We start from the raw sequence: 14,722 nt of genomic DNA, 5'->3' as shown, positions 1-14,722 counted from the left end.
ACAATATTTTTTGCATTCAGTAATTTTGTAAGTTAAACTGAATTATAAACTTGTACTGAATTAAATTGAATTAAAATTAAATTTCAATTGTTATAAGATTGTTATAAGATTAATATTAATTACGCTAATGTTAAGTAGTATATTATTCAATTTGAGTTGTGCTTAAATAATCAATATAATTTGAATTCTTTATTCAAAAAACAATTTGAATAATTTAGTGATTAATGATTAATTTAGTGATTTTGTGATTATTTTTTTAGTAAACAATTTGGTTATAAGATAATAGCAAAAATTAGCACTAAATTTCTACAAAATTATGCATTAATTTATCAAATTTTATATATAAAGTTCCTTTTGATGAAATGACATCACATTATTTCTATTTTCAGTTATCAATATCAATATCATATCTAATTGTAAATAATCTTTATTTTTTATTTGTCTACAATTTATAATATGATAACATAGAAAATTTATTATTTATACTAATTTCTTCCTCAATTATCTTAAAAGTGACAATTTTGCTTGGAACTTTAAATTTTATAGCAAATTTGCATCAAAAATGAGTTTAATATATAAATGAAAAAGAAAATTAAACAAAAAACATTAATATTACATAATAATAATGGTATTAATTTAAAAAATGAAAAATAATTTATATATATCATGAGTATGCATGAATTATTATATAAATATATCATATTATTGTATAAATTCATAAAGTTATAAAAAGTATGCACAATATACTATAGCCAACTTAAGATGTGAAAGATATATAGCAAAAATATTTTTATTGTAAAGATTTGATATATTTTTGATACCACATTAATATAACTTGATAATTGAATCTTATATCGAATTTGATAATATTTTGTGATAAAATTTATATCAAGAATTTGGAAAATCTAGCAAAGATAGATTTGAGAGTAGAGTAATTAAATTACATAATCAACATAGCAACATGGAATTCTTTAATTAAAAAATAATTTGAATTTGGCGCGTTAATGTTTCTATCATTTAATCGAATTGGCAAAAGTTCCAACACGAGTATACATAGTGTCATATAATTCACAAAAAATTTCCAAAAATCTAAAATTTGCATATAAATAATTTTTAAATCACTGAATTCTGATTATTAAAACTATCATTTTTAGATTCTACATATTAAAATTTATAAAAATATATAAAAAAATTCGAAAATATTAATGTTTTTTCCAAAGCTTAATTAAAAAGATAGTAAATAAATGAAGAATGAATAATATTAGTGATATATAATAAATTCAATTATATCAAATAAAATAAATTTAATTACAGTTCGTTCTAGACACAATTAAGTTTTATAGTTGTCAACAGTAATAAAGATGGCGGATTTAACGTATGAGTAGTTGATGTTTGCTTTGATACGTGCATTGACGATTTTATGAAATAGTCGCAGTAACATATTGTGTGGTGTGTATGTGCATGCGTGTGCGTATTTATACAGAGTAAATTTTGTTTTATAAAATATGTTAAAAATTTGTTGAATATGAGCGAAGGAGCGAATTCAATATCGCAAATCTGCGAGAATTCGCTTACGACCTTGAAGGATGAGGTCGATCCTGAAGAACTTCCTCCAAGAATAATTTCGCATGTTACTAGAAGATCACGATTTGGTACAGGCAATGTTCCGCTTTCGCCTTATATTTTAATTGATGGAAGAAAATTGCGAAGTTCCTTGGCATTAAGCAAAAAAAAGCTTCCTCGACGTGTTAGTTTTCCAACAAATGATAATCATTTGATTACGGGATATTTGGAGCCGGCCAATCCGTGGAAATTCGGTGAGGATAAATGTATATTGCATCAGTTTTATGATCATTTATTCATTCCAATTTGATAGTTTTTGAAAGTTTATATTTTGTACTGATCAATAAATATATATTAATTATTCAAGAATCTATACTTTGTCTTTAATAATATTTTAATCATTATTAAGTTAATTTATAGGTATATGAATATAAGTGTTTTTAAATTTGTAATATTGATTAATCTATTAACATAAGTAAAAAAATGTGTAACTAAATATCTTTTATATTTAAAAAAGCAGAATTTATTTTGTAAACGATTAATTAATGAAAATATTCAAATTATTTTATATAATATATTATTATATAATATAATATAAAAAATCATTTATAAATTAAAATATTATAGATATTATATTATTATTTAAAAATATTCATAAAATTTTGTTAAAATAAATATTATTTTAACAATATTATAATATCTTAAAAATTATATATTTATAATAATAAAAATTTAATAATAAACAATAGATTTAGAATAAAAATAATATAAGGAATAATATCAATTATAAAGGATGGTAAATTTTAATAAAAATATTTTTTTTTTCAAATATTGAAACACTTATTTTAGTTATTATTAGAAAACATCTATTTTTTTGTTATGTATATATTTAAATATAAATATTGAATATGGTTTAATTTTTTTAAAAAAATGTACTTGTATTATTTTTCATTGAACTTTCCAAATGATTTATTAAATAAGAAAAAATTATCACTTGAAATTAATAATTTATAAAAAAATATGATTTTTGACATTAATAAAAAATATGCATTAATATTATAATTAATATTTATAGAAAATTTGTATTTTTCAAAATTAATTTAAATTTATTATATTAATTATATTTTTAAAAAATTGTTATTTTAAATATTAAACTATTGTATTAAACTAAAATCAAATATATTTTTATAAGTATAAAATTTATAAAATATTATATTATAAGATTGTTTCATTTTTTGTTTAATTATATTATTATTTGATCTTATTCATTCTTTTAATATAACTAGATTTTTAATTTTTTTACATATATATTTTTTAATTATGTATTCAAATGGAAATTTTTTTTATTTGAAAATATTAACATTTGTTTAAATTGCTGAAGTAATTTATTCAAATTTTATTTTGGAAATATTATTATTCATAAATATTATCAATCATAATTATTTTATGTTATTTATTTATATTATTCTTTATTTGAATAGTTATAATATATTATTAAGTCATTGAGTTTTTTATAGATCATGCCAGATGTAGATCATTTAAGATTTCACAATGTGAACCATATACTAATTATAAGTTTGATGCAATATTAAAATATCTATAATAATATGTACAATATATGTATATACAATTCTCTTAAGTTCTCTTAAGATATCATAACTTTTATAAATTATTTTATTTTTAAAGTTAATCATTATTTTAATCATAATTTGTAAACTTGATCATTTTAAATAGAATAATATATATAAAATTATATTATATGTAATATAATTTGTTGTTCATTCATTTATATTTTAACTTATATTTATATTGTTTTATACATATATTTTTTTTAAATACATTTATCTATTAAAAAAAAGTATTACATGAAAATTAAAAGTAAATTATGACATAGTATTTCTAAAATATTTAATCATTAATTTTTATAAAACATTTTATTTACATTATTGTATTAATACGTTCTCTGTGGAATTGTGAATAAGCAAATAAAGTGGAAGCTAACTTTTTAAAAAGAATAATATTCTACAGAAAATCTTTGATTTATGATATATATTTTACATCCATATTAAAATATTTAATTGAATAAAATAAAATATCAAATATTTGGCTTTATTCTTAAAAAAAAGATGAAGAGTTGATTTCTTCTTGATCCTCTGCTTCCAGGGTCAAATTTATCAACTTACTTTCTTGTGATAGAGAGGTGAACATTCAATGGAAATGTAGACACTAGTTAATGATCAAGTCATTGCTACAAATGAAAAACTTGGTGAGTCACCAATGAACACCGCAGTGAACGTGTTAAGAAACATATACTCAGAAACAACAAAATAACAAACTGAAGTTTAAAATTATGTCATAATATGTGTTATTAGTAATACTTTATTAATAGGTTTGATAATAACATAATATATAAGATTAGCATGGAGATGGTGGATTTAACATTTGAAAATAATCAAAAAAATTCACATAAATATATATATGTCTAATATAACCTTATTTTAAATTACAATAAGTTTTATGATAATTTTTAACTATTGAATATTATAAAGAAGTTTTAAAATAATCATTTTTCAATTAATTATTTTAATATAATCAATACAATACAATATAATTTTTTTAGGATACAAAGGTTTTCAATGTCCAAGTCCTTACATACCTGTTGATCAGTTTTTAGAAATCAGGATATCAGAAATTATCAAATTCGAGAAAATATAAATTTGTATGCACTTGATCAATATATCACTGATAATTGAAGAAAAAAAAAGGATGATATATTGATAGCATTGATAACTAAAATGTATTGAATCAAATGAATGCATTTGCATAAGAAACTTTCATGCAAACTAAATATAAACATAAATTTCGACATAGAGAAATATATTATAATATTATTAATTTTCAAGTAAATAATTAAATTAAATTTATTATAAATTTATTATAAATTTTGTCATTGAATTTTGATACCTGATAGTTTTTGGTCTCAATTTTTTGGCATCTGATTAACAAAATGCAAAGATTCTAAATGTTAATCACTTTTTTATTCGTTAATGAAGAATTAATTATTTTATAAATAATGTAATTGAATATAAAATTTGTATTCAATTATTTCAGAAACAAGGCTAAATTAAGCATATAATTATGTGAGTTTTTTCAGTTATTTTTAAAACATTCCTAAACTGAATATCACATATTATGTTTTATATATTTTACAGTATTCTGGAGCATCATTCATTAATCATGTACATTTTAATATGTCAAATTAAAAATTTTTTATTAATTTAATGATATGTTGATTAATTATCCACAGCTGAAAATGTGAATTGTGAAGATGTAATCTTAGCATACAAAGAATCTTGTATAAAACATAATTCAGATCCTTTGGAAACTGTTATAAATCAACTTAAGGTAAGAATGCATTTCTTAAAAATATGTATTTAATTAATTTAAGTTGGAAAAGATATGAAATAAATGTTAAGACATTATATGAAAATATGAAATTGTTTTTAAAAGTAAAAAGAATCAATTTTATGATCTTGATTTTATCGTTGTAATTTTATGATTTTATGATTATATGATCTAAATATTTTAAGTTTATTTTAATTAAAATTAAAATACAAAATTAGAAAAATTGTTGATTGAAATTATATACATTTGATATTGCAAATAACAAGATATATTTATTAATAATATAGAATTTGGATACATTTGAATTACGAAATGAAGAATTAGATTTAAAAGGACAGATATTAGATATTAATCATGCAGAACCATTGGAGGAAATTTTCAAAAGAGTACAATTTAATAAAATTAATTTAGAAGCTACATCTTTGAATGATGAGGTATCTTTATTAATTTAAAATTTTATTAAAAATTTTATCAAAAAAAAATTATTTCTTTTAAAATATTATTTAATATAATTTATAATTTTTTTATTATAGAGTTCTGTGATATTATTTGATATGTTAGAATATTATGAATCTGCAAGGCATTTGAATATTTCATCTAATCAAAGCATTGGAATTCATGGTTGGCAAGCATGTGCAAATATGATAAAAAAGGTACACATATTCTTTTACTATAAAGAAGTTTATATGAATATTATTAGTTTTAAATATTATTTTATATTATTTCATTAATTATTATATATAGAATGATTGTTAAGAAAATTAGAAATGATACTAAATATTTTATTGATCTTTATATTATTTAATGTAATCATAATATATATTATAATTAATGTAATCATTGTTTTTATCTAGACTCAATGTTTAGAACATTTTGAAGCTAAGGATATAATCCTTAATGAACAATACATGAATATCTTGAGTCGTGCATTACGATTAATCTGCCATTTACATGTGCTTAAATTAGAAAATTGTGGACTCACAGGAAGATCTATTGTTACACTAGGTATTTATTATGCAATATAATTTGTACTTGATTTTTCTCTTTTAAATTATAAATTATAAATTATAATTACAATTTATTATTTTCATTTTTTATAAAAATTATTAATTAAAGTTAACAAATCATAAGTATATATGACATAATAAAGTAAAAAATATTAAAATAATTTTAATATTTTTTTGGATATAAATATATTATAAAATGTAGATTGAAATTTATTATTCTACATATTTATATATCATATTTTATATACTAGTTTTTTCTTTTTATTTATCTTCTTTTTTTAAAGACATAAATCAAAAATAAATATAAAAAATTAATTATTAATGTATACTTGTTATACATTATAATTAAATTATTTTTTTAATTATATTTTTATATTTTAGTAAAAAAAGTGTTATATTAATTATTAATTAGAAATAATAAATATAAAATAAAATTATACATTTTTTGAATCTTTTAATCTTTTAATACTTTTAATCAATTTTTTTACTTTATTTTTTATTTTTTATTTTAATTTCATTTTTATTTATTTTATTTTTAGATAATATTATTCTGAGTAAATAAAATATATTTGAAATGTTGAACTAATAATATTATTAAAATTAAAACAGCATAATTTAAAATTTGCAGAAAATTCCATTAAATATTATATTTGATGAATTTTCTATTTGAAATATTTATTTATTCTATATAAATTTATTATTGCTATTTTTTAAATTTTCATTTTTTTCTTTCTCTGTAATATTTTACATAAACTCATTGTATATATAAGTATATTACTTCTATTTATAAATAAAAATTATGAAAAATGAAATAAAAAATTGGATATATTAATTTTATTTTATATTTTTCCATGTGTATTTTTACATCCCACTTTTAAAATCAAATAAATTAAAAAAGTAATTAAGAAAATCTTTTAATATATTGTAAATGCTTTAAATTGAAATACTGTTAATTTTTAATAAAATTATTATTTATTTACATGATAAAATGAACTATTTCTGTAAATTAAAATAATAATATTCTTTTTTTTATGTTTTATATTTTATATATTATTTTTTATGTTTTATATTTCTCATACTTAAATATAATTAATTATTTAAAATTTATTATTATTTAAGAATTTAAATTATATTAATTAAATTAATAATTAAAAAATTTAAATTTAATTTGTAATTAATAATTAAGTATTTATTTAAATTAAATTCAATCTATACATATGATAACAATTTTGTATTAAAAATAATAATCTTATTTTATATCTTATATTTTATTTTATTTTATATCTTAAAATATTTCAACTTGAAATATATTATCATTATATTTTTATATTGTAATGTATATTGTAATGTTATACAATATTTCAATGGTCAAATAATTTTGAGAAAGAAAAATATACTTAAATAATAATATGAAAAATCAAAAGTATTTTTAAAAATTTGATTATACTAATATATTTAATGTATTTAATGTATTATTTTGATTATAAAAGAAATTATAATTATAATATTAATTAACTATATAATAAATTAACAGTAATATTATAATATTTAATTTTAAAATATGTTTTTTTCATTTAAATAAAATTTATTGATGTAAACTTTCCATAATATAATAAAATGTTTATATACTTAATTAAAATTAATAAAACAAATTTTCTATAATAATTAATAATACAATATTAATATATATATACATATATAGACCTTTTAATAGTTGCAGCATTAAAAATGAATACAGGAATAAGAGAACTTTATTTAGCTGATAATGGGCTGAATTTATATGATGCAATACAACTTGGTTCTCTTCTAAGATTAAATAATCACATACAACTACTTGATATTAGGTATGTAATTTTATATGTAATAATAAAAGTAAGATAAATAAGAGAAAATAGATACTTTTACATAATATAGATAATTATATATAGAATATAATAGAAAATATAAAATAATAAAAATTGAATTACTTATATATATATAAATTATAATTATTATGATAATATATGTTTAACAAATAAGATAAATAAGTAAGGACTTATTTTTTAATGTAAAATAAGTTATTTAAAACAATGTTACATTAATAAACTAATGAAAGAAATTATTATAATTTTTTCCTCTATTGAATAATTTCAAATTATTTGGAAACAATTATTATGTTAACAAACATTACAATAATTTATTTTTCCTTTTTTTTCAAAAGTTATTTTTTTTTTTTTTTACAATTGCTTTAATTATATGAACTGCAATCATTGTATATCTATTTATATTTATTGATTATTTACTATTTATATATTACATCAATGTTATGTTCAATCATATATTTTTATATATTTATATTATTTATTCTAATATGTGCTATGTCACATAGCTAAAAATAATTAGCTATTGAATTATATATTTTATATTGAATTATATAGATTTGAATATAGAATCATGTCATAATAATAGAATTAATAAAAAAGAATATTTAAATATCATATTTTGTATATATATAATTGTATTATTGAATGAATGTATATTATTTTTTAGTAATAATGTCATACAAGATGATGGTGTACGTGATATCTTAGAAGGTCTCATCAATCAAATAAATGAAGACAAAGATGGTAAAGGTTTAAACATATTAGTATTATGGAATAATCAACTGACAAAAAAATCGTCTCCCTATTTCGCACGTATTATAGTATGTAATTTTATATATCATTATATGTCATGCATGTGTGGACATGCATATATATATATATATATATATATATTGTTAGAATTTTATATATTTATATGGTTCTATATTATATTAATAATATTTATTTATATAGACATTGTGTAAAACGTTGGAAACATTGAACATCGGAAAAAACATTTTAACTGACGAATTTTTATTTGTTATAAAGGATGCATTGAAAAAAAATCGTGTTTTGTTACAATTAGGAATACAATCAACTGAACTCACATGTGATGGTATTGTTACATTATCTGAAATTATTGAAATAAATCAAGTTTTACAAGTAAATATCAAAAGCTTTAAAGTATTAAGAAAAATATAATAACTTTTTAAATAAATCTATGTCTATCTATTATTTTAGAGGATAGATTTACGAAATAATAGCATACAAGTGACTGGAATGAAAGCTCTTAGTTTTGCTATGAAAAAAAATAAAAATATTACTAAAATAGATTTGGACGATAAATTCGACATAAAAATAGTAAGTAATAAATCTATTGTATATTAAGATAAAAATTTAAAACATTATTATTATTATTTATTTTTTTTTATGTTAACAATAGGATGACCAGACCTTGCATCAATACACGCAGCTTGTAGCTGATATTCGAAGCTGTTGTTTGGAAAACAAACAAAATCATATATTAGAAGAAAATAGCGAAGGTTTTGAAAATTCATATCATAGCAGATTCTGTAGTACAACCTCCCGTAAAATTTCGCTTACTTGTCAAACATTACCATGTTCTTTATCATCCATGATTTCAATACAAAAAGATGAATCTGAACAATCAATGCTCGAACCGAAACGTATTAATGGAGGTCGTCTTCGTTCTCCAGCCCCTAGTCCTGTCTCTTCACCTATAGCCAGTCCAATATTAAGTCCTTCACGAAGTCGATTTGTAGTGTCTCGAGTACCAGAGACGCTACGTTCTACAGATTCCTCAGTATCTTCGTCATCAATTGTTTTTTCATCCCTTGGATCATCACCTACCTGTATCACTTCTGCAAGTGGGTCATCTAGATTTCGCGTTTCAGTTGTTGAATCAGCAAATATCCTATGTTTATCGAAACCTATTATTACTACTACTGAAACTGATATCACGGTCGATTTAAATTCGAAAGTTAATATTGCAGAATCAATTGATTCAGATGATTCAGATAATGTATTTGCATCTGAATTAGGAATGAATAATAATAATAATCAAACTACTGAAATTTTGCAAAATACTTCGAACGATTTTTCTGATCTAGCTTTAAATGTAGTAGAAGAAACGTGTACATCAACAGTACCTGGATGTCCTAATATAAAAGAATCAAATACAAGTAAATCTTTTCTTAATACAACAATTAAAACTCAATCTAATGATAATATAAGTTCTATAACTTTAGAATGCAAAGAAGATGGTAATGTGTCAGACAATCAAATTATTTTGAACCAATTGGAAGATATTTTGACGACAAAAAATATTGAGAATATAGAAAATTATTATAAAAAAGATGCAAAAGATATAAAAATTACATCTAAAGATAGAAATGATAAAAATTCTCCTTATACTACAATAATTACTAACAAAGATGGTACAACAAATACTTGTACAAATGAAAACATAGAATTACAATCACAAACAAATCACGATCCAATACAAAAAAGTACTTCTAATTTAGGAAAATTACTTTCGCTATTTCAACATTCTAGTTGTTTTTTTTCTGATTCCACTAACATTAATCAATTAAAAAGTAAAAGTACATTTCAAGGTAGCATAAACAGCATGATGACTCTTGGTGATAAATTCCATTATTACATAAAAGATAAAAAAGATAGGATTTACAATCGTGAAACAGAAGAGTCGTCGGTATCACTAAAAAATAAATCAAAATTTTTTAATGTTTCTCAATTGCCAAGTTTACAAAATTTAGCAAACATGATTCCATCATTTAAATTTGAAGGTAATACTCCTGGACAGAGTAATAAATCTTATTCTAAAGAAGTAAATATTTTACTCAAGAAAGATTGTGAAACTGATTCGACAGGTACAGAAAAAACTAATTGCAATAGTGAAAACTTAAATATCTATTTGAAAAGGCAGAAATCTATTTCTACTTTAGATAATCAATTATTATCTGAAAATATACAATCAAAATTTCCATTTGGTGTTACTAACAAAGATATAGTATTAACTGCAAATTATATTGTTTCAAATATAATTGATATTTGTTCTAAAATTGTGAATAATAATTTATTAATGCATGTTTCAAATAGTAACTCAATTGTACCTGTACCTAAATTAATAGGTATACCTGAATACTCTGTTTTAAAAGCAGTTACAAATGATGTACAGAAAAAAAATATAGCGGAAGTACTAGATAAAGTAGATCCTATAGAAAAAACAAATAATGAAATTTTAACAAACAGTATTAATTTTACTAGTGATAACAATTCTTTGTCATGTAGTATAATGTATGATATAAGCAATGATATGCATACTGTAGATACGTCTGACAGAATGCACAATTTAGTAATAAATTTAAGTACAAAAAATAATATTGAAAATAATTCTGTTTTTAATGTAAATAGTACAGAAAATAATACGGCATGTCTTGTATGTAATCAAAAATGTGTCTGTAATGTAAGTAATAAATCAATTGAATGTTATAATACGTTGAAGATAAATGTAGAAACAAATTGTCTAAATAATGAAGTTACCAGAATGTATAGTATTGACAGTAATAATGATAAAAATGTTTTTATAAATGTTCATAATATCTCAACAAATAATGAAATAGAAAGAATAAATGTATGTTATGTAAATAATAATACAAATTGGAAAAATGCAGTTGTAAATAACATACAAGAAGCAAAGATATCAAAAATAAATTATATGTACAAAGATACTAATTTTGAATCTAGCAATGATAATACAAATTTATGTACTTCAATAATTTATAGAGATTTAAGTACACCAATAAAACGAAAAGTGATAAAACCATTTGTTATAGAAAATAACAAATACTTTAAAATAACTAATATATATCAAACAAAAACTAATAATGTGAAAAATACTATGAATAATATGTTCAAAAATATGAATATCGTTATGTCTATACCAAGAATGTATTCTTATATGACAAACTTCAATATGTTAATTCTTAGAAATTTTATACATTATGTAACAGATACATCTATTGATAAAACTTTAATTAAAAATCTTTTATTAGATCTCACAACTAATAATTGGCCAGACAATATCATTAAAGTAAAAACTTTATTTTGTGATTTATCTCAGTTATCAATGAATGCTATAACTGAAAAATCAGATAATGAAATATTGAAAATTGAAAAAAATATTTCACCGAAAAATTATTCAAAAAAAAAAGTGAATTTTTACAAGAAACAAAAATTTAAAAAAAATGAGGCTTTTGAAATTGTTTCTGAATATTCTTCAATACCTGTAATAGCTGATTCTATTGTTTCAAAAGGAAATGTGTCTTATTTAAAAGGAAACATTGATATAAGCAGTAATTTATCAGAAAATATTCATATGTTCAGTAATTTTGGATCAAATATTGCTCAACATTTAAAATGCACAAATTCAGATGAAATAAGTGATACAACTCATCAATATTTAAATGCAATTAAATGTGCAGCTATAGCCACAACTATGTGTTCAACAGCTGCAGTGAACACAAGGGGTAATACAACAGTTGATATTATTTCTGATCAAAGTACTAATATTGCTGAGACCTCATCAATAATTCATGCAACCAGGTGAGTAAATTAAATTATCAAAATTGGTGGAAATTGATCTATTTTATATATTGATAATTCTATATTATTTATTATATTTCAGAAAAAAATATTTATTGAGTATTTAAATATTTATATTTTTTTATTATAATATATATAATTTTAATCTGTAAATATAAGTTTTTGAACTTATATTGAAAAATATGATATGATATAAAAAAAATATTTCATTGATTTTTTTTCTAATTTATATTTAAAATATAATTTATCTGTATTTTTAAAAAAAAGTAATTTAAAATATAAAATATTAAAAATATAAAATTGTGTACATTTAATGAAGTTTTATATCAATATCAAAATATATAGTTTTATTTTTCATAAAATATCTTTGATGAAAAATATTCAATTTAATTTTAATAAATATAGTGTAACAAAAATAAATAATTTGATAATTGATGATATTAATTGTAATTTTGTTATAATTTTTTTTATTATATTGAAATTATTTAATATTTTTTATTTCGAATTAAATAACATATTACAATAATAATAATAAATAAATAATATATATAATAATGTCATTGAAATTAAAATTATAATGTAATAATGGAAATTATTAAAATTAATTTGAAATATAAAATATATTATGATGAAATAAATTTTTATAATCCTTAATATTATTTAAATGGTTTCATGCTGCTTATTCTTCATTATATTGTGCATCATATTAAATATATTAAATTAAGATTCCTTTATAATTAATTTGTATATAAAAAAAAGAATTATTTATCATTATTCATTATTCATTTGTCACAAATATAAAAATTTTTAAAATTCATTTTTGTAAAAATAATTTAATAATCTGATGAAAAAATTATAATATATATGTAAATATATAATTATAAATATAATTTATAAAATTTTCTACTTTAATTTATATTGCATTTGAAAAATAATGCTTTCTTTTATTTATGCTGATTTCAACATTATCTTATGTCTCGCTTGCACTTATAATTTTTGTATAACTAATGCAATCATCTTAATCTTCCTTTTATAAAATACCATAAAAATTCGTTTCATTTTTTTGTATTTTCCCTCTTAATCTTAAATATAAAATTTTAACAATTTGATCCATATAATATCTAATTTATTTAATATTTAACATGTTATTTAATATTTAATATTAATTAATACAAAACAGAAATTAAAAGCTCTCTTAAAAGGTTTCTATCTATATTGTTAATTAATTGCATTTTTTATAAATTTGGAATTTAATTTTGTAATAAATATTTGTTTATATTGTTTGATATAGTAAAGTATTATGTAAATTTTATAAATTATATATAATTTGAATTATGTATTTATAAAAATGATGTTATTGTTGTAAGAACGAATAATATGTTTTTGTTTTAAAATTTTATTGTTTAAAAATTCAAAATAAATTTTATTTGATTTTTGTTAAATGTAAAATTGTAAAATTCATTTTAAGAAAAAAAAGTAAATTATATTTCTTTATATCTTTTTTCTAAATTAATTAAAAGTATATTAAAAAATAATACATATTAAAATGTACATATTATTTTATTGTATTATTATCAGTAATATTTATATGTAATTGTTATAATATAAAGAAATATTATAAAATATATATTACATGAATATATTAAAAATATATTAAATATATTAAATAAATAATATATCAAATATATTAAATAAATTTGTAACATAATTTTTTTGTTATAATTTTTATAATATTTGATATTTTATTAATTATAATATTGTTTATTTTTTATTGATTATTATTGTCTTCAAAATGTTATAGCAAAAATTTTACTTTACTATATCAAAATATTGACTATAAATTAATGTAATATAAAAATATAAAATTATAGAATTATATTTTAAGAATTAATAACTTGATTTTTATAGCACAAAATAAAATAAATGATATAGAAGAAGAAGAAGAAAAAGAAGAACAACAATTACAAGTTATTGAAAATGAAGATTCAGAAATAAAAAATAAAAAATATGCTGAAGAAAATAACAATTTTTATAATTTTGATGATGATGAAATTGATGAGTTTGAAGAATTGAAAATGCATCTAGAACCAAAGTATCAGCGATACGCTAAATGGAGGATCTAAAATTATGTTTTTTGACTGCTTAAATAGTGCGTAATGATTTTGTAAAAATACATATTCAACTCATAGAATCGTACTAAGAATTTTACATTGTACAAATGAAAAAATATAGGTAAATCTTATAAATATTATTGTATAT

The 14,722-nt window shown here is 18.9% G+C and overlaps 1 protein-coding gene across 2 annotated transcripts; it reads left to right on the top strand.

Moving 5' to 3' along the window:
* Positions 1-1,205: 1,205 nt before the first annotated feature.
* On the top strand, positions 1,206-14,427 carry LOC122717380 (putative uncharacterized protein DDB_G0282133). 2 transcript variants are annotated; one of them, XM_043941418.1, is made up of 12 exons: positions 1,681-1,817; positions 3,727-3,829; positions 4,871-4,968; positions 5,256-5,402; positions 5,502-5,621; positions 5,823-5,973; positions 7,690-7,819; positions 8,505-8,658; positions 8,792-8,980; positions 9,059-9,178; positions 9,261-12,463; positions 14,372-14,427. In XM_043941418.1, exons 5-12 carry the CDS (start codon positions 5,523-5,525, stop codon positions 14,379-14,381), a joined length of 4,056 nt encoding a protein of 1,351 aa, XP_043797353.1. In that variant the 5' UTR covers positions 1,681-1,817; positions 3,727-3,829; positions 4,871-4,968; positions 5,256-5,402; positions 5,502-5,522; the 3' UTR covers positions 14,382-14,427. The 2 variants fall into 2 exon arrangements, with proteins under 2 accessions (XP_043797352.1, XP_043797353.1); XM_043941417.1 differs by lacking the exon at positions 3,727-3,829 and having other exon boundaries at positions 1,206-1,817.
* The last annotated feature ends 295 nt before the right edge of the window (positions 14,428-14,722 follow it).

Source organism: Apis laboriosa, unplaced genomic scaffold (genome assembly GCF_014066325.1).
Source record: "Apis laboriosa isolate Shangri-la unplaced genomic scaffold, ASM1406632v1 scaffold4_cov146, whole genome shotgun sequence".
NCBI lineage: Eukaryota > Metazoa > Arthropoda > Insecta > Hymenoptera > Apidae > Apis > Apis laboriosa.
The sequence above is the reverse complement of the archived record's forward strand: the minus strand, read 5'-3'. Positions and strand labels throughout refer to the sequence as shown.